Raw genomic sequence first — 21,134 nt, 5'->3', positions numbered from 1 at the left:
ACAGAGTGCTTTGCCCTGTTAAACGTCATAGGGAAAACACAAGGAAAAAGCTTGCTCTGTAACTGAGCTGTGTAAGGCTAGTTTCACATTTGCGTTCAAATCCACAGCATTTAATCCGCATCCGCAAGTGCAGGAAAAAACGCATAGAAACACGTACAAACGCAGCATTATATAGACGTATGCGGGAATGCATGCGGTTAATAAAACGCCGCGTTTTCACGCTTTACCATGCGGTTTGTCATGCGTTTGCGTTTTTTGTACGCATGTTGGAAAATTTTACAGGAGAAAAATCTAGATAACCAGACACCGCCAATGGAACTACACAGGACGTGTATTATGGGATATCTATATATAGACCCTATGACTGCTAAAATCTTAATAGTGTGCTACTGTATCCAGTGTCATGATGGATCTTCATATGGAGAGCTTTTATTTCAACCTGGATTTAAGCATCAAGCTGTTTCTTGCCTGTGCGTTTGCTTGGGAGCAACGCAGAAATCGCGAAAGATGGAGAATGACATGGCATAGGCGTTTTTGGCAACACCCCATTATCGAACTACGTGAGAGCCGTGGAGCCTATCACACACTATATGGCAAGCTTAATGCCAACCCGGACAAATTCCCAGAATATACCAGGATGTTGCAAGACTCTTTTCTGGATTTGCTTGGTCGTGTCCAAGGAGCCATCCGGAGACAGGACACCCAGCTCCGTAGAGCGTTTCCACCAGAGGAACGTCTGCTGGATACATTAAGGTGCGTAACAATTCTAAACAAATGCCAGTCCTAATTTTGGTTGGTCTGACATGTATTCTTTGCATTTTCCTTTATGTCTTTAGCAGAACAACACCATAAATAGAATTGATTGTAAATTATTTTTTAGTTATTTTATTACAGATTTCTGGCAACCGGAGAGAGTTTATCATCCCTCCACTTCCAATACTGGCTTGGAATTTCCACCCTGTCTGGAATAGTTGCCGGCACCTGCCGGGCTTTTGTGGAATATTCTCCAGGATGAGTTTCTACCCCTACCCACCGTGGACATGTGGATTGAAATTGCTGAAAAATTCTGGAGTGTGTGTGATTTCCCCAACTGTTTGGGAGCGGTGGATGGAAAGCACATCCGCATTATCAAACTAGCCAGAACAGGATCGGAGTACTTCAACTATAAAAATATTTTTCTGTTGCGCTCATGGCAATAGCAGATGCGGACTGTCGCGTAATTGCCGTGGACATTGGAGCTTTTGGTCGTGGCAACAATTCCCAGACTTTCAAGAACTCGGATATGGGCCGCCGTGTGTATGGCAAAAATTTTAATTTTCCACGGCCACGACCTCTCCCCAACACTCAAGGTCCACCGATGTAATTTGTTATGGTTGGGGATGAGGCCTTTCAGATGTGTGAAAACCTACTGAAGCTATATTCCAGTCGGGACTTGAACCACACTAAAAAGGATCTTTAACTACAGACTGACCAGGGCCCGAAGAACAGTAGAGTGTACCTTTGGGATTCTAGTCTCAAAATGGCGCATTCTTGCAACAGCCATTAATCGAAAAATGGAGACAGTCGATGAGGTGGTCAAAGCCTGTGTGGTTCTCCACAATTACATAATGACTAAGGAGCGACCCAACATTGAACTGGATGAACCAGTTGCAAACCCGTTGCCAGATTACCAGCATCACCCGCTGTGGTCAACTGCTGAAGTTGGCCACATGCGGGACCAATTTGCTGCCTTTTTTTATTCTGATATTGGACGTGTGGCATGGCAGGACAATATTGCGTAAAATGTCCTGTTGGGTTTGGGTCTGTACCAGTTATGTTTTAAATGTTACTAATACAGTGTATTTGTTGTTAATAAACTTTATTTTTTTGGTATCTTGACCGTGTCGCCTATGTATTTCCTCTACAAACCACTTAGGTTGTTAGTGGTAAGGTTACTGACGTCATTGCGTCCTGATTCTGTTCTGAAGTATCTATTGGACGCAGACTGAAGAGACGATGGCTGTTTAATACAAAACAGGTCTCATCAAGGCAGGTGTCAGAAATAATGAATTCATGAGGCACATATAACAGCCTTATGAATTCACTATTTCTGACACATGTCCAGGTGAGCATAGATATGCCTTGTATGACCGCCATCGTCCCTTCACTTTGTGTGAAATAGATTACGTACACATAAGAGAAAATGGAGGTTATACAAGGCAGTTCTCTACTCACCTGGTCAGGTGTCCTAACTAATGAGTTTTTGAACACATGACCTGTTGAGTATAGTTCTGCATTGTATTGCCGCCATTTTCTCTTCAGTCTGCAACACTAGTCACAGACTAAGCAGAAGGAAGAGATTATGGATAAAATACAAGTATACATTTTTTGGCCCACCTCATATCTCTATACTAAAGACACACAAAACTGCAGTGTTGTACTTGTTAACTTATGGAGCTATGATGTGGGCAAAAAATAAAGTGTGTGGCACAGTTTTTTATTTGGTGCACGGTGTGTGTTGCCGGCGGCGAAATAAACAATTAACCAAACATTTTTGGGGGCAAAAAACATTATTATTTATTGTTATAACAAAAAAAAATTAACTGCGCCTGCTTGGGGTAGAGTACTGGAAATGGGGGGTATGTAGCTGTGAAGCTTGACTCACTGTGGACGACGCAGGGGTGGCAGGAGAAGGGGCAATTAAGTTACTGGGGTCTGGCAGATCGGGGATGGGGCTCGACACATGAGAGGGCTGAGACAAACTGGAAGGGTGAGACAAACCTGACATAACAGACACATTGGGAGGTGAGGGGGGAGGAATAGAAATAGTCTGCTGCTTTTTTTCCCTTTTTGGCATCGGTGCTGCGGTCTGGGGAGCTTTGGCGGACTCATTTCTTGCGGCCTGGTCATAGTGGCCAAACTGTCACTGTCTTTGTCCCGCTGCTGCATGATTGCGGTAGGAGTTTGGAAGGCGATGCCAGGGTCCTGCTGCATCTTGGTAGCGGAGCGGAAGGGAATGCAAAGGTCCTGCTGCATCGTGGTGGCGGAGCGGAAGGAAGTGCCAGGGTCCTGCTGCATCGTGGTGGCAGAGTGGAAGGGAATGCCAGGGTCCTGCTGCATCGTGGTGGCGGAGCGGAAGGGAATGCCAGGATCCTGCTGCATTGTGGTGGCGGAGCGGAAGGCCATGCCAGGGTCCTGCTGCTGCATGGTGGTGTCAGTGGAGGAGGTCCAAGCAGGAGAAGCAGTTGTCATGGTAATGGCGGTGGGCTGTCCTACAGCACTCGGCATGGTGGTGGTGCTGTAGTGGTGTCTGGCAGTGCTTAGAATGGAGGTGGCCATGCAGTGGTTTTCAGCAGAGGTCGGCATTGAGGTCAAGCGTGACAGTGTAGGCACAGGTGGATATGCCGCCACTATCTGCTGAAAATACCGACTCTGCTGCATAGCCTGCACGTAAGCAGCATTGCAGGCCTGCATGACACTAAGCTGGAGATCAGGAGTAAGGTGTTCCGACATGCCCTGTTTAATTTGATTAAAAAAATGATTTGCTGGCCTCTGGAGGTCGGCTTTCACTTGGTCAAGGCTTTTGGTGACCTCCTGGATACGTGTTTTCATATGGCTAATGGCAGTATCCAGGCATTCACCCAAAGCCTTGAGTCCATCGTGAAAAACCGAACTCAAGTGCAAAAACTCGGGCATGAGTGACCTGTCCGATGCCCTCTGCCGCGAGGAGCCCCCCAAAAAAGGGGCAGAGGCAGAGGACTGGGAAAGGGGAACATCTGATGGACCAGCTTCCTGGTCTCTAGTTTGTGTGGTTTTTATTTATTTGGTTTCTTTTCTCTTTATTCACAGCGATTATGTGACAAAGGCTCCGGTGGAGCCAAAACGTTTTTCTTGTATGTCGCTTATTGTATAAGATTCTGTTACGCTCCCAGATTATGCTATAATAAATTAGATTTTTTGCATGATATCCACAAGAGAGTGCGGTGAACTTTAAAATTTTTCATATGGCTAATGGCAGTATAAAGACGTTCACCCAAAGCCTTGAGTCCATAGTGAAAAACCGAGCTCAAGTGCAAAAACTCGGGCATGAGTGACCTGTCCGATTGATGCCCTCTACCGCTGCCGGGAGGAGCCCCCCCAAAAAGGGGCAGATGCAGAGGACTGGGACAGGGGAACACCTGATGGACCAGCTTCCTGGTCTCCAGTTAGTGTGGCAGGCCCACTTGCTGCAGCGCTGCTGGATGGCTGGGACGGGTCCGTGGCTGTCTGATGAAGGACTGCTCCAGAACCTGGGTCAACAGTGCTGCTCCATGTGCTGTGAAAAAAAAAATTAATACCAAACATTTACTAACGCAAACTCCTGTGGAATAGAAACATACAGATTATGGCAATACAACACAACCTAATACACTGAAAAAATACTTACGTTCTCTGGGCAAGGTCCGGTCTTAAAAATGCCAGAATGCGGTGGTATTTATATTATCGGATCCTTGCTCCAGAACCACTGGGAACACTGCTCTCATGACGCAGGTCCTTGTTGAAGTGGTCCTTCATCGAACACCAACGTGTTTTGACTTTGAGCACTGTTGAAAAAACAAAAAATAATGGTTAGACAATGGACTTTTGGCCGTGCTCACACAACTGTGTGTGATGAGAGAAACTCCTGAGAGTTTTGTAAAGAAAGAGGAAAGTAAAGAAAGGAAGATTCAAGAATACTAAAGTGAGGATACAATAAACAGTCAGCCAGGTATACTTACATGCTGTCGCCTTGCCACCCAACCGTGAACCCGCTGCTCCTGCTCAGCCTCTGCCGCAGTGGAAGTGCTCTAAAAAAAGGAAAAAAAAAATTGTCACGTGTAGATGTGACAGTGAATACTTACTAATCTGAGGAGTTTAGTACTCACTTCACTGACATGTTCGGCTTGTGAAGGCCCAGGATGTTGCTCCTCATCAGAAAAAGATGACATTCTGATGCATGCAGAAAGAAATGGCAGAAATTAGGACATGTAGAGACAGAAAATAGAAAATAAAGGCATTGGCTAGGATATACTCAGATTGTTCAGAGTCTTGTTTCCTCCAAGGTGCTTTCGTCTGTCTGCTCTGCTTCAGTGTCTGCTGAATGCATGAATGAATGAAGTCACCTGCAAATGTCTACTCCCTCCCTTTATCATTTTGGATGTGGGGGGTGGCTTATCAGTGTCTAGACATGTTTTCCTGTGGTGCAACGCATGCGTTCACAAATGCAAGCAAACGCATGTGCTTGCGGCCGCATGCGTTCACATAGACAGCAATGCGTTTTTTGGCCGCATTCCATCCGCTAACAACCGCATACGTTTCTAGGCGGCAAATTGACGCCTCTAAAATTACTACATGTAGCGTTTACCACGCCAAAACCGCAGACGACGAAACGACGCATGCGTTGTCAAACGTGGCAAAACGCAACCGATCGCAGACACATGCTTCTCTAATGCTAGATATAGGAATACACAACGCATGCGGATAATTGAGGAAGAAACGCTGCGGACACAAGCGCAAATGTGAAACCGGCCTTAATCACACACAGAAACGAAACAGATGCTGAGCATAATACCCTGACCAGGGTTGAGCTTGCTCTGAGACTCTACTGTGCTAACCTCACACATGCAGGTGACAGATGCTAAGCCAAGCGGTTAATAGCCCCCACTGACGCTAGCTGCCTGTCTACGGGTATAGTCCCAAAGCTAGATAGACAGAAACTACATGCCAACAGATTGGTAGAGTTTCCACTCGCATAGCCACACATTAATGATACTAGCTAGCTTACTCTTTCACTCATTCATTCTCATCTGGACTATTGTAACTCTCTCCTAATCGTCCTCTCTCTTACCAAACTCTCCCCGCTCCAATCTGTCCTGAATGCTGCTGCCAGTATTATATTCCTCACCAACCGTTACACCGATGCCTCTACCCTGTGCCAGTCATTACACTGATTACCCATCCACTCCAGAATCCAGTACAAAACCATTACCCTCATCCACAAAGCACTCCATGGCTCAGCACCACCCTACATCTCCTCCCTGGTCTCAGTCTACCACCCTACCCGTGCTCTCCGTTCTGCTAATGACCTGAGGTTAGCATCCTCAATAATCAGAACCTCCCAGTCCCGTCTCCAAGACTTTTCACGTGCTTCGCCAATTCTTTGGAATGCACTACCCAGGATAATACGATTAATCCCCAATCCCCATAGTTTTAAGCGTGCCCTAAAAACGCATCTGTTCAGACTAGCCTACCGCCTCAAAGCATTAACCTAACTATCTCTGTGTGGCCCATTCAAAAAACTTAAACCATAATCAGGTTCCTCGCATCATGTTCTCATACACTTTATGCAGTTAATAGCCCTCTGTGCTTGTACTGTTACATACTTAGACTGTTTACTGGTTCATGCAGCTTTACATGAACACCCGATCCTTACACTATGGCTGGTCCGAACAGCGAAAGCAATTGTTACCATCCACCTTTCGTGTCTCCGCTTTTTCCTCATAGTTTGTAAGCTTGCGAGCAGGGCCCTCATTTCTCTTGGTATCCATTTTGAACCGTGATTTTTGTTATGCTGTCATGTCTATTGTCTGTACAAATCCCCTCTATAATTTGTAAAGCGCTGCGGAATATGTTGGCGCTATATAAATACAATTATTATTATTACTATTACTAGCGCACCCGCGGCGCCATTGGGAGTTTTTTATACAAAAGGTTCCACCCCCAAACATTCACACCTAGTCAGCCGAGACATCGTCCGAGGGCCAATCCGGGGGGTGCCCCATCACCAGAGACGTCGGACCACCAACAGGAAGACGCACATCACAAACATGCTCAGTAAGGTGTTTCTGGACTCCAGAGTGTCAGGTCACTGCTGCCTATCGCTGGTTACCATAGACTTAGCTGGAGAGCCAGCAGTAACCAAACAAACACCAGGAGCCTGAGCAAGATGCTGGGACCAATGTCTATGCTCAGCAGCAGCTGAATCTGAATGGGAGACCGCTGAGGCACATAAAGGTACCGTCACACTCAGCGACGCTGCAGCGATATAGACAACGAGCCGATCGCTGCAGCGTCACTGTTTAGGTCGCTGTAGAGACGTCAAACAGAGCAGCTCCAGGACGATGTTGATTGTTGTTCATGGAAAAAATTATAAGACACCCCCAGAAAATAAGCCCTAACTCATCTTTTATAACAAAAAATAATAAAAGGCAGTCTTATTTTCAGTGAAATGCGAGTAATATCAAAAGATGTTGTAATTGTTCTGATTACTAGTGTTGAAAATTTCAACATAAAAAGTGGTAAAAATTATAAATTGACCTCTTAGCAGAAACTTCTCTAGATCATCTTCTACGGAGACCTGTCTAGTATTTCTCCCATGTAACAACAGCACTTTCACAACAAAATTGTAGTATCTGGTCGCTGATTTACATAACCGCAGCTGACATAAAAATAAAACATAAAAATACCACTCCGTTACAGATTAGTAGATGCGATGACTTTTAAAGGAGGCGCAAAAATCATCATAAGGCGCTGCGGTCGCCCTGATTACTAGTAATGTTATTTAGGCATCGCCCTAACGACTGTCCCCGATCACTGACCGATGTGAACGCGACCAGAGTGCAGTTGGAGACTGATTTTTCGATTGCTGATCGCATGACTTTCGCTGACTACCCGACAGTAAAGAGAATCTGTCGCAGACAGTAACGTAAAGGGTTTCCAAAGTGTGACCGAAATGTTACGTGAGCGAGCAACCATCGGCTTCCTACTTCGTTGATCATTTGTACAAAAAGCCGTCTGCATGGATTAAGACGCCGACAGAGTGTAATGTGCGAGAGGACGGCTACGAATCCGCGTTATGTGGTGTACAGTCATGGTGATCTGACGAGGGCAGGGAGACAGAGGACGGAGCAGCCGGCTGAGGCAAGAGAGACGCAACTCTGAGGGAGGAGGGAGCAGACGATGAAAAGCCCCTAATTCACACCATGAAATTTCTGAATATTACATCATGAGGTGACCAGGGGGCTGCCATATGTCACTGAGGGTCTCCACATACCATGTGTATCACTGAAGGGTCCCTCCACATGTATATCAGTCACTGAGGGTCTCCACACACCATGTGTATCACTGAGGGGTCCCTCCACATGTATATCAGTCACTGAAGGGTCCCTCCACATGTATATCAGTCACTGAAGGGTCTCCACACACCATGTGTATCACTGAGGGGTCCCTCCACATGTATATCAGTCACTGAGGGGTCCCTCCACATGTATAACAGTCACTGAAGGGTCTCCACACACCATGTGTATCACTGAGGGGTCCCTCCACATGTATATCAGTCACTGAGGGTCTTCACACACCATGTGTATCACTGAGGGGTCCCTCCACATGTATATCAGTCACTGGAGGGTCTCCACACACCATGTGTATCACTGAGGGGTCCCTCCACATGTATATCAGTCACTGAGGGGTCCCTCCACATGTATATCAGTCACTGAAGGGTCTCCACACACCATGTGTATCACTGAGGGGTCCCTCCACATGTATATCAGTCACTGAAGGGTCTCCACACACCATGTGTATCACTGAGGGGTTCCTCCACATGTATATCAGTCACTGAAAGGTCTCCACACACCATGTGTATCACTGAGGGGTCCCTCCACATGTATATCAGTCACTGAGGGGTCCCTCCACATGTATATCAGTCACTGAGGGTCTCCACACACCATGTGTATCACTGAGGGGTCCCTCCACATGTATATCAGTCACTGAGGGGTCCCTCTACATGTATAACAGTCACTGAAGGGTCTCCACACACCACGTGTGTCACTGAGGGGTCCCTCCACATGTATATCAGTCACTGAGGGTCTTCACACACCACGTGAGTCACAGAGGGGTCCCTCCATGTGTATCAGTCACTGAGGGTTCTCTTCACATTGTATATGTATATGTCACTGGTCTCCACACACCATGTCACAGAGGGGTCTCTCCATATGTAAGTCACTGAAGGGTCTCTGTGGACCACGTGTGTGACGGGGGTCTCTCCACGTGTCCATCACTCAGCTGCAGGAGGGGTGGGTGGGTCAGGCAGACCCCACGCGACATTGGCCGAATTTTTCATCACATTTTCTGCTCTAGTCGCCACACTTTTACCCGCAGCTGTTATCACGGCGTGTGAGGGACACGGGTGAGGTGGGCTCAGGCTGTGTAATCCCCCTCTATACGACGTGTTTGTTTTTATTTCGCCTTTCGTCTGGGAAGCTGACTAGAACAACGAGCGTCCGCCATCTTAGAGCAATGACTATGCACATAACAGACGAGGAGGGAGGTGTGGAGAGAGAAGGGGGAGGAAATAATGCAGCAGCCGCCAGTAGGTGGCGGAAGGGATGCAGCATCCGGGGGCCGGGGCGTCCCAGGAGCTGCGGGAGAGCGGCGGCTGCTGCAGGGGGAGAGGAGAGCGAGAGGAGGAGGACGGACAGGCACAGCGTAGCTGCCTCAGCTCCTGACAACAAAATGGCGGCGGATCTAAGCAGGCGGGGGCGGCGTGTGCCTGCGGGGACAGGGAACGACATTCCGGGGGACGAAAGTGGCGGAGACCGGCTCATTGTAACGCGCGGAGGGCGATGTATCCGGACATCTGGGTTATTTTTGCCTAAAATCTTTGGTTGGGCTGAAAAGCCGCCGAGTTTCGTTCTGTGGCGACTGAGGGAGACTCGACGTAAATGGACCCATTTCTAGTCCGGGTAAGAATATTTCTATTGTTTTCTGTGGTGAAATGTTTGTTTTTCGCCTTTTTATTGTCTTTTTGTAAGCCTGTGTGTGTTTGACTGGTTCTTTCACAGATTTAGAGTCACTGTACGAACTTCTCGTCAGGAAACTGCGAAATATGATTTGTGACACGATGGAAACGGCTTTATAGTTCATATACGGAGGGCGAATTGTGCGACAAAATGGCGGCTTCTCCTTTGTCTGGTGAAGAACATTACAACTGCGCAACAAGATGGCGTCGTCTCCTTCAAGCTGCCAGAAGGAGAAAACAACGGCCACGTCGCGTGATATGGGAGCCCCGCCCCGTCTGAGCTCTGCTGCCTAGTAACAGCCAATGGGGTGAAGCCGAGCCGCTGAGTTCTGCCTGGATCCAGCCAATCACAGAGGAGGTTTTCTTGGGTGACGTGGAAGCGGCGCTGAGTCACTTGTCCTGGAGTCCTACGATGAGAAGGGCGCGTCCTCTTTTGCTGCTGCAGTAGTCGTGCTCAAGACAACCACTAGGGGCAGTCAAACTACGTGAGTCCTGCTAACCAATAGGAAGATGGTTCCACCAGCGTGGGCGTGTAACATGGTAATGGATGGGCAGGTCGGCCAATGGAAACTATGGAAGTATCTAAGGGGCTGTCCTTATTTCAACCAATCGAGACCTGCCGCTATATTTATATAAGACCGGCCTCAGCTTTCGAGGCGCCATTTCGCTGAAGCGGAGAGTCGGAGCTGGATGTGGGGAAAACCTGAAGTGGTTTGAGCCAAAGCGATCGCTACGCCCTCAGCCGGAGAGCGGGCGGCTGCACAATCCCTATCCATCCGCATGGAGGCAGCCCTCAATCCAGCGTTTAAAAGGTACAAGTGCCGGATGGGGCTGTGTTGTACCAGAGAGAACCGATATTGTTACATTAAAGCCGTATTTTCCTTGATTTCCGCGGGATCCCGCAGTCCCCCCTCCCCAGGCCTGGAGATGGCGTCCCCTGTCGGCACCGATGCAATCCGGAGCCATCGGCCGTGTCCGCCACCTCCGATCTCCGCGGTCTTCACATAGTCCTCCCGGCCGGCATCGCTGCAGTGAGGCCGCTGTGTATTGCCGGCCGGGGACGGTTTCTCACCCGTTCTCTGCTGTGGCGCCGCCATTTTCTTCCGGCTGCCCAGACTAGTGTGTCCCACGGGAGGGGACGCTCCGTATCCCGGCAACGGGGGCTCCTAGTGGCTGCTGGCCGGTCCCGGGGAGTGATGCCGGCAGCGGTGGTGCTCGGGTCTGACCGGCGCAGCGGTGATCGCGCTGTGGATACATTGTTGCTGGTGGTCTCCATGGTTTCTGCGCCTCCTGAGTCTTCCTGGGGTCGGGCCCTGGCTGTGCCTCTTTATATTTGTGCCTTTTCTATATACGTCTACTTATACCTGTGTTTGGGGTCATTTGATGTTGACTGTCATGTCCCCACCTGAAGTGACCCTCTAATGTTTACACCCGGCTTGTGTCTGGGGTCATGTGATGGTGACTGTCATGTCCCCACCTGAAGTGACCCTCTAATGTTTACACCTGGCGTGTGTCTGGGGTCATGTGATGGTGGCTGTCATGTCCACACCTGGGGTGACCCCCTAATGTTTACACCTGGCGTGTGTCCGGGGTCATGTGATGGTGACTGTCAGGTCCCCACCTGAAGTGACCCTCTAATGTTTACACCTGGCGTGTGTCTGGGGTCATGTGATGGTGACTGTCAGGTCCCCACCTGAAGTGACCCCCTAATGTTTACACCCGGCGTGTGTCCGGGGTCATGTGATGGTGACTGTCAGGTCCCCACCTGAAGTGACCCTCTAATGTTTACACCTGGCGTGTGTCTGGGGTCATGTGATGGTGACTGTCAGGTCCCCACCTGAAGTGACCCTCTAATGTTTACACCTGGCGTGTGTCTGGGGTCATGTGATGGTGACTGTCAGGTCCCCACCTGAAGTGACCCCCTAATGTTTACACCCGGCGTGTGTCCGGGGTCATGTGATGGTGACTGTCAGGTCCACACCTGAAGTGACCCCCCCAATGTTTACACCCGGCGTGGTTTGTGTTGGGGCGGTTCCTGGTTGGTTACACCCCGGGTTTCCGGGCACAATGTCTGCTGTGTTGTGTGATGACTTGTATGTGGTGAGGTCAGCGGATCACACGGTGTGATGTCACCACCGTGCACCCAGGAAGTGCTGCCGGGGAGGGGGTCCTGCCTGTACCTGCTGTGTATAGGGGCGACTTGCCTATGAAGTCACAGGTTATTTTTTCTTTTTCAACATTTTTGTAGTTAGCAGATTCCAGATATTTTCTCTCGCATCATCCGTCCTTATTGATGTTCGTACTCCGGCCTCTGTTTACAGTGTAGTATGGTGCAGCCCCCCAGTTACCCCTGTGTATAAGACCCTGGTGATGGAGCTGCACAAGTATATAGGTTGTTGTACTCACCTGCCTGCGTGATATCACTAGGGTGTCCTTACTTGAGCAAATAAGCATTTTTTTATTTTTTTTTAAACTGGCAAATTTGACCTTGAGCTTAACATGCCATGGGTCTCGTATCTTAACCAAAAGCGCGAGACCCCCATTTCAGGCTTCAAATATCATGAGAGAATCCTCATCACCCGGGTATTATTGTCAGGAGAATCGCACCAGGTCTCCATACCTTATCTCCACACCTTGTCGCCTCTTTCAGGACAGTGTCTGTATCACTCTCGCTACGCTACTCACCATATTGACCCAGTGTGAAGTATCATGCTTTTCCTTTCACTTTGGCTTTCTCCTACATGACAGTAGGTCGGCCTCCATAACACTGATCGCTCACTGAAGCCTTTCTGCCATCCACAGGCCTCCCCTCGATATAAATCATGCTATAATGGGTCAGTCAGCGGAGGGAACACCAGGAAAGCGTATCCGCAAGCCGTCCCTTCTGTATGAGGACTTTGAGGGCCCCAACATGACGTCCGGAGTCTTTAGTCACATCCCTCAAGTAAATCCACCACCCCCAGAAGTCAGCAATGCCAAGAAGCCCGGCCGCTCCACCAACCAGCTGCTGTACCTGCACAAGGCCGTCATGAAGTCTCTGTGGAAGCACCAGTTTTCGTGGCCTTTCCGCCAGCCTGTGGACGCGGTGAAGCTCGGATTACCGGTACGTTGTTTTTCTTGGTTGTCTGGCACAGGGGGTGGCAGAGTTTGGGAGGGTGCACTCAGGTCAGTTTCTGTCTTATAATGGCATGCTGGCATTGTATTATTGCGTCCTAGAAAACTGTTATGAGAGGTATTGTGGACACGACCCGGTGACAGCTCTGGTGTGCTCAGAGACCCTTACATTTAAGGGTGAGCGTCTGTCAGGAACAATAACACCCATCTTCTCCCACCCCGCACTCCAGCCTCTTCCTGTTCATCCCTACAATGGTACGGATGTCTTGACTTGCGCTGCTCAGAGCTTCATATAATGTAGCCACAACCCGATATTTTGTGATTTGGTTGAATTTTTTTTACTTTGTGAAATGCAAATTTCCAATTGATACATTTTGCAGATCTGCCCATCCATGAATTTGTACAGGACCCCAACTGTGACAGTATTAAAAGCCACACATACTGAGATGTCTTGGATTAGAAGTATGACGGTACATTAATCTGGTAGGTGTCCTATTATTTAGCTTTTAGTCCTATTCTCCCTGCACCACATCACCAGCTTGTCACTCTCCAGTGTTTGGCAAGTTTGTGTCTTCTCCCCGGACCCTTATCGATACGTCTGTGAGATGAGCATTGGCGCTTGTGCTGCCATCGTCATGATGAATACCGCCACCTGGTTTACTCCATTTGGAGAGATTTCAGAGCGTTGAGTGTCAGTGATTGTATGGCAGCGTTACTGAAGGTCACACAGACTGCGTGTTACTGGTATGTGACAGTCCTGCGAGTGCAGTCCTCAAAATATCCCAGAGCTGTCACCAGGCGCGTTGTATGCAGCGGCCGTCATCCTCGGAGGGGCCTCTGTTTAGGACTTCGCTTTTCTTTTATTGCTGCTTATTGCCAATGTTGTAATATTTTTAAATAAACAGTTTAGGGTTTTACTTTATACCTTGTTGTGTTGGATTTGATGTCAGCGCTCGCCTTCATTTGTCTGTTATTGACTGGTGTTTATAGGACTATCACAAAATCATCAAGCAGCCGATGGACATGGGCACCATCAAGAGGCGGCTGGAGAACAACTACTACTGGAGCGCCCTGGAGTGTATGCAGGACTTCAACACCATGTTCACCAACTGCTACATCTACAACAAGGTATGTGCGGCCTGGACGGGCTGTTACCAGAAATAAGCCCTGGTGTGTCGGCTGAGTGCTCCAGATGTTTGCCAGAAGCATGACCATTGTTGCCCATGGCCAGTTAGTAATTTCTTAGGATGGCAAATGTGGTATTACGCGGCAGCAAGTCACTAGATTGGTTATCTCTGTAACGCAAGGACACATCTAATATAGTGGATCTGTTCTGGTGGGTGAAGGAGCACAGATGGACCTCACCATAGCCAAATACCGTATATGATGTCCATATGGCCTTTTAGGCACATGACATGGGGCTGTCACCTTATATGGCCTTTGTATTGTATGATAGTTCTTGTGACTTTTATAGTTTTGTTAGTTTCTTACTGATTTTAATCTATAGTGGATCTTGCAGCCAACAGACGATATTGTACTGATGGCCCAAAGCCTAGAGAAGATGTTCCTGCAGAAAGTGGCTCAGATGCCTCAAGAGGAGCAGGAGATCCCCAATACCGCTACTAAGAGCAAGCACGTGAAGCCGCCCAGCACCAAGCTACCAGGTAAATAATTGCCACCTTTATCGTATATCATAGAGCAAACTAATCCTGTAGTCTCTGCACTATATCCAGGTTAAGAAGTGTTGACAAACAATTTATGAAACTAATATCTTTATTATAAACCGCTCTGAAAATACATGTAAGTGCAGATAAAATTAAACAAGGTGCCTGAAACCAACCACATAGACACAAGAAGTCGGCTAGAGCATATTACATATATACACAGGATAATATATGTGAGATAAGATACGAGAGTGGGGTCAGGAGGTTCAGCGCGTCACTTGGCATAGTATTCTCTGAGCGGCGCACACCCAGGTAATTTGTCTATGGCATGGGGTACTAGACCTTTTCTACAATTATAATTAGTATGTTCTATCATTATGTGAAGTGTTGCCCATTCTGTGCTTGGGGAATATGTGCATAGGCAGTACTTTAACCCTTTATCGTATGTCGTATATTTCTTGATTCAAGCAATGAAGCATGTGTGATGTAAAACTGACATTTTATCAGTTGTTACAGGTGGAATCATGAGTGCACAACAAGTGCCAGCAGTCTCCTCCGTGTCTCAGTCTATATTGTACCCAAGTTCTCCTGAAGTGCCCACCACAATCATCAACTTGCCACATCCCGCAGTCCTGTCTAGTCCTCTGCTGAAGACCATGTCCTCTGCTCAGACGCTGCTGCCAGTCGTTCCTGCGTCAACACAACAAACTTCTAAGGTAAAGCGGCAGATAGAAAGTGGCCCAAATCTCTGGTTAGCGTGTCTGTGCCGTATCTAATGTTTCCTTTCCCTAGAAGAAAGGAGTGAAGAGAAAAGCCGACACTACAACTCCCACCACCACCGCCATCATTGCCACCAGTGGAGATTCCTCCCCTCTAACTCCATCCGATAACAAACCCGCTAAGATCCCTGCTCGAAGGGAGAGTGGCCGGCCCATCAAGCCGCCCCGGAAGGACCTGCCGGACTCTCAGCAGCACCAAACGTCTAAGAAAGGCAAATTATCTGAGCAGTTGAAATATTGCAACGGCATCCTGAAAGAGCTGCTCTCCAAGAAGCACGCCGCCTACGCCTGGCCCTTCTACAAGCCCGTGGATGCCTCCTCTCTAGGACTGCACGATTATCACGAAATCATTAAATATCCCATGGATCTCAGCACGATCAAGGTGGGTTCAGGGGCCGGCATGGCCACTTAGAGGAAATACTCGTGCCAGGCGATCCTATGACTCTGATGTTATCAATACTTGGTGCTGCACGTATTTTGGTTATAATGGGCTTTTCTGATGTGTGTTTTTTTTTTTTTTTTAACAGAAAAAAATGGAAAACCGAGAATTTCACGATGCTCAGGAGTTTGCTGCGGATGTCAGACTCATGTTCTCAAACTGCTACAAGTACAATCCCCCGGACCATGATGTGGTGGCCATGGCCAGGAAGTTACAGGTGTGAATGGCAGAATGGGCATGTAACTCATTAGTGGGGTCTTCTGAGGTGTACGCAGCTCATCCACTTCATGTCCCCTCCAGGATGTGTTTGAATTCCGTTATGCTAAGATGCCGGATGAGCCGATCGTTGTTACTCCCCCCACCACGTCCACACAGCTGCCCCCCTCCGACTCCAAGTCTTCGTCCGATTCTTCAAGCGAGAGCAGCAGCGACAGCTCCGATGAAAGCGAGAGCTCGGATGACTCCGAGGAAGAGAGGGCGAACCGGCTGGCAGAACTGCAGGAGCAGGTACGCCCGGAGTATGCCCACATGGGTGTAATAAAAAGGGGTCAACTGGTTCTTAAAAATCGAAAGCCTATAATTGCTGTATGCCAATAATCGGTGGTGGCCTCAGTTCTCACTGACTCCAGTTAGTGACACCTCATTGCTTTACCAGGACAGCGCCATTGTTTCTATAGTGGTTGTGTCTGGTATTGCACCTCGGTTGCATTCCTTTTAACGACAATGTTGTGGTACTCTGTAATATTTGGTATTACTGCAACATTTAAAGGGAATCTGTCATCCCCAAAATCAACGGTGAGCTAAGCCCACCAGCATCAGGGGCTTATCTCCAGCATTATGTAATGCTGTAGATAAGCCCCCCCCCTGTATCCTAAAAGATGAGAAAAAAAGGTTAGATTATACTCACCTGTGCGGGCCGTCCGATCTGATGGGCGTCGCGGTCCGGGGCCTCCCATCTTCTTATGATGACGTCCTCTTCTGGTCTTCACGCTTCGGCGTACTTTGTCTGCCTAATTAAAGGCAGAGCATTAGTACTGCAGTGCGCAGGCGCTGGGAAAGGTCAGAGAGGCCCGGCACACTGCAGTACTTTGCTCTGCCCTCAACAGGGCAGACAAAGTACGCCGGAGCCGCAGCGTGAAGTAAAGAGGACGTCATCTGATGAAGATTGGAGTCGCCGTACCAGCAGCGGGATCGCCCCTGGGTGAGTATAATATAACCTCTTTTTCTTATGTTTCAGGATACATCGGGGGCTTATCCACCGCATTCCAGAATGCTGTAGATAAGCCCCTGATGCTGATGGGCTTACCTCGCCCTCGATTTTGGGGATGACATTCCCTTTAAGAGTTATGTGCCTGGTAAATAACGAAGGGCTTCCTTCAAATAGCTGGGAGTGCCAAAAGTTTAATTCATATTTATTATTGATGTCTTATCTATAGCCACTGATACACGTTACATAGCTGCTGCCAAAGACCCTCCTGTTTTCTGAGCCGCTGCGAGAATTCTATGTCTTTGACTTCCCGAAATCCGATATACTGGAACCTCATTTCCCCACTTTATTAGACTGTCGATATTGGCGGTTTTGGTTGACGCTAATGTGTATGGGTTTGTCCATGTCAACAACTGCTGTAACAACTTTGACTCTCGTTTTCAGCTCCGTGCCGTCCATGAGCAGCTGGCTGCGCTCTCACAGGGCCCGATTTCTAAGCCAAAGAAAAAGAGAGAAAAGAAGGAAAAAAAGAAAAAGAAGAAATCTGAAAAGAAGAAAGTGAAAGATGATGATGAATGGAGATGTGGCAAGGCACGAACATCACAGAATAAAAAGTCCAAGAAATCTGCGTCTGGTGGGACCACGAGCTTCAGCGGTGCAGCCCCTATATTGTCTAAGTAAGTTGATGACTCTAAGGCTAGTTTCACACTAGCGATTACCTGATCTGCGGCGGGCTGCGGACTTCCTCTGTGAAGCCCCGCACCTCTGCTGCTAGCTCCGCCTACATCTGCATGTGGCCCGCATGCGGCCTGCGTACCTATATTTAACATTAGGTACACAGGTCGTGCGGATGGTGCCGCATGCGTCGTTTTGACGATGCGGCGACCAGCGTAGGACGCAGCCCTTTTTTTTCGCATCGTCAAAATGACGCATGCGGCACCATCTGCATACAGCCGCACGACCTGCGTACCTAATGTTAAATATAGGTACGCTGGCCGCATGCAGATGTAGGCGGAACTAGCAGCGGAGGGCGGGGCTTCACGGAGGAAGTCCGCAGCCTTGGCGCAGATTAGGTAAACGCTAGTGTGAAACTAGCCTAAGTAAGTGTTAATGAGTCATAATGCAAGTTATTGAGTCTTCTTGCCTCTGATGGTGCTCGCATACTTCTCAGTATATTTACTTCCTTATATCTTATTTTTTTTTTTTTTTTTTAATTCTTCAGGAGTTCTAAGAAGTCATCGAAATCACTACCTCCCCCTCCCCCAGTCATGTACGACTCTGAGGAAGAGGACGAAAGCAAGCCCATGACCTACGATGAGAAGCGGCAGCTCAGCTTGGATATCAATAAGCTACCTGGAGAGAAGCTGGGTCGTGTAGTGTACATCATCCAGTCCCGGGAGCCTTCGCTCCGAGACTCCAACCCGGAGGAAATTGAAATAGATTTTGAGACTTTAAAGCCTTCGACGCTCCGAGAGCTCGAGAGATATGTGATGTCATGTCTGAGAAAGAAGCCAAGAAAGCCGTACGGTGAGTGTCCGCTCCACCTGTTACGGGAGTGTGGGGGGCTGTGATGTGATGGGATGGGTGTAGTGAGTCCCTGATTACACCTTACCCTTCCTATACATATGGTGCAGTATTTGGCTTGCTGTGTGAGGGTTAGGAAGCCCTCTAGTATTCTGAGGTGGCCGGGCAATGGGGGCACCAATAATCTTGTGATCTTGCCTTGGTGCCATCTCGCTTGTATTTTTAGGGCTGCGTCCGTTCTCTGTTTATAATGATTGTCCTTGTTTGTGCTCTCCTCAGCTCCCCCTAATTCTGGGCTCTCTGCAGCACTGAAAAAGCCGATGGGGAAAACAAAAGAAGAGATCGCTCTGGAGAAGAAGAGGGAACTAGAGAAAAGACTACAGGATGTCAGCGGGCAGCTAAACTCCACCAAAAAGCCACCCAAGAAAGGTGCGTGCCCACTGCCTCCGATCGTGGGATGTGGTTTTTTGTGTGCAGCTTATTCCTGCCTTGTGAGTACAGTTCTCATAGTTTTCTTGTCACACTAACATATTTTTTTTTTTCTTCTTACAGTCCATGAAAAGGTGGAATCTGCGCAGCCGGTGTCTGTCTCCCGCCTCAGTGCTTCCAGCTCCAGCTCGGACTCAGACAGTAGCAGCAGCTCCACGTCCAGCTCCTCCGATACCAGTGACTCTGACTCTGGGTGAGGGCTGGGATGTGACTTCACCTTCCCCCGGAGCGGCAGGAGGGTTGGGTTTATGATTTGTACATGGTTCCCTGAAGGATCTGCAGGAACAGAGTCCTCGTGAACCAGACGTAACCCCCTTTTTGGGTGATAAACTGCGGCCTTTGGATGTTGGCTTCCCTGCCTTTCTTTCCCACGTCATGTGGTGCACATAACACAGCTGGGGAGAATCCTGGAGCATGAGGCATCACCCTTGGTATCTGACTCCTGTGTGGGCATAGAGCATTATTGAGGGTGGGCGCGGGGTAGGATTGCTGAGTGTCCTTATTTTATTCTGTTTACAAGTTCTCGGTGAACGCACAGACGCCTGGAGGAAGGACTGACCTGTGCGAGGGGACAATTTTATGAGCGCCTCCTAGCTTTGTTTTTTACCCCAGCATAAAGCGGATTGTTCAAGTATTCAGTTTTGGTGCATAAGAGCGAGGTGGCTCAGGAGTATTTTCTCAATGGCGGGAGTATTAATGTGTGTCTGAGGAGTTTCAGCAAAGGGGGCTGCTCAAGGGTCCTGAACACCGGCCTTCACAATGTCTAAGGCACCTGGATAAGATTTTCTACTAATGTCCCCTCGGCCCTCCAATGCATGCAGCGTATTAGGTGACTGCAAGTTCTGCCTCTGGACACGGGCGACTTGTTCCCAGAGCCCTACAGAAGTCTTGTATAGCCTTTCTTGTTTGTGTTTTCTTGTTTTTTTTTTTTCCCCCTTTTGTATTTATTTTAAGAGAAGGAAAGAATTTTCTTTTGTTTTATAATGTAAAATAATTACAGAGGGCTCCTGTTGATACAGGGGCCGATGTAGATGTAAGATTTTATAAGCTCTGTATATATCTAAATATATATATATTACAAGTTGCACAAGCGGCATGTTTCTCAATGTAAAGGGTGACTTTATTTTTTACCTGGAAGCAAATGTTTTTATTTTCTTCCTTTTTTTTGACTGTTTTGTTTGTCGCTCTGTATGACGTCTTTACTATTTGTCTCTCTTGTATCTGTTCAAGCCCTTTTAGTTTGGAAACATGGAAATAAAGCAAAAAAATATACTTCCAAATGCAGCGTCGTCATTCGATTGTATCATTCTCTCGTTAATTCATCCATGAGAATAATGCATTCCCCTAATGTGACTTGTGTGTGATAACAAATGCCGTAGCTTTTTGTCTTTTTGACTCTTTAACAAGTGTCTTGGATGATGAATTATCCCATATAATTTTTCCGATCTGTAGCAACTCTTTGAATCCAGAATTCTACTCTAAATATCTCAGAAACCAGTCAAACTGGCAAAACCGAAGTCATATTTGTAATCTGCACCATAGACTTGGCATAAAACACCAAAAAAGGACACATTTGCTATTTTGTTTGGGTCCGCTGCACCCTGCTTGTGCATTTGTATTGAGGCCTGTTTAGACAGGTAAGCATCTTTGCCTGTTTTTGGTGTTTTTTCTTGAATGTGTCCTTTTTTGGTGTTTTTCATGTTAGAGTAGGACTGGCAATACGTAAGGACCCTTGGCGTGGGTTGCCAGCTTCCATATTATGGCCCTAATATCAACTAAGACCTTACATATATTTATATGTTTTTTTGGACGTATATTTTTTGCAGGGTGCAGCTGGGCCCGAATTGTTCTGTACACTGTGGCCTCTGTTCACACAGGATGCATTTTAGCACTGGGCAGCCCGCCATATGGCGTCATTAATAGGCTGCAGCCAGACGCTTTGTATTCCTTGTGTGAACACGCCACATACAGAGTATTTTATCTTAGTGCATTGGTGTACCACACGGCCAAACCCTTATTGAAGGCTGGCTGTTTCATTAGGTATCGCACCTGTGCATTTGCTATTTCTCTAGTAGCCTTCCACGACAGCCACCAGGAGGTTGTCTCCATTCCCTAATGGGGGACA

At 47.9% G+C, this 21,134-nt stretch overlaps 1 protein-coding gene across 15 annotated transcripts; it reads left to right on the top strand.

Moving 5' to 3' along the window:
- Positions 1-9,351: 9,351 nt before the first annotated feature.
- On the top strand, positions 9,352-20,289 carry BRD2 (bromodomain containing 2). 15 transcript variants are annotated; one of them, XM_069746331.1, is made up of 14 exons: positions 9,443-9,737; positions 9,837-10,605; positions 12,596-12,896; positions 13,288-13,390; positions 13,898-14,035; positions 14,415-14,571; positions 15,079-15,287; positions 15,367-15,732; positions 15,878-16,006; positions 16,090-16,296; positions 17,441-17,673; positions 18,219-18,523; positions 18,800-18,949; positions 19,073-20,289. In XM_069746331.1, exons 5-14 carry the CDS (start codon positions 13,925-13,927, stop codon positions 19,204-19,206), a joined length of 2,001 nt encoding a protein of 666 aa, XP_069602432.1. In that variant the 5' UTR covers positions 9,443-9,737; positions 9,837-10,605; positions 12,596-12,896; positions 13,288-13,390; positions 13,898-13,924; the 3' UTR covers positions 19,207-20,289. The 15 variants fall into 15 exon arrangements, with proteins under 15 accessions (XP_069602425.1, XP_069602427.1, XP_069602432.1 ...); XM_069746333.1 differs by having other exon boundaries at positions 9,445-9,737; positions 14,427-14,571; XM_069746334.1 differs by having other exon boundaries at positions 9,447-9,737; positions 9,837-10,278; positions 14,427-14,571.
- Positions 20,290-21,134: the final 845 nt, after the last annotated feature.

Source organism: Ranitomeya imitator, chromosome 2, assembly GCF_032444005.1.
Source record: "Ranitomeya imitator isolate aRanImi1 chromosome 2, aRanImi1.pri, whole genome shotgun sequence".
NCBI classification, from domain to species: domain Eukaryota; kingdom Metazoa; phylum Chordata; class Amphibia; order Anura; family Dendrobatidae; genus Ranitomeya; species Ranitomeya imitator.
This window is presented reverse-complemented; position numbering and strand designations above follow the sequence as displayed.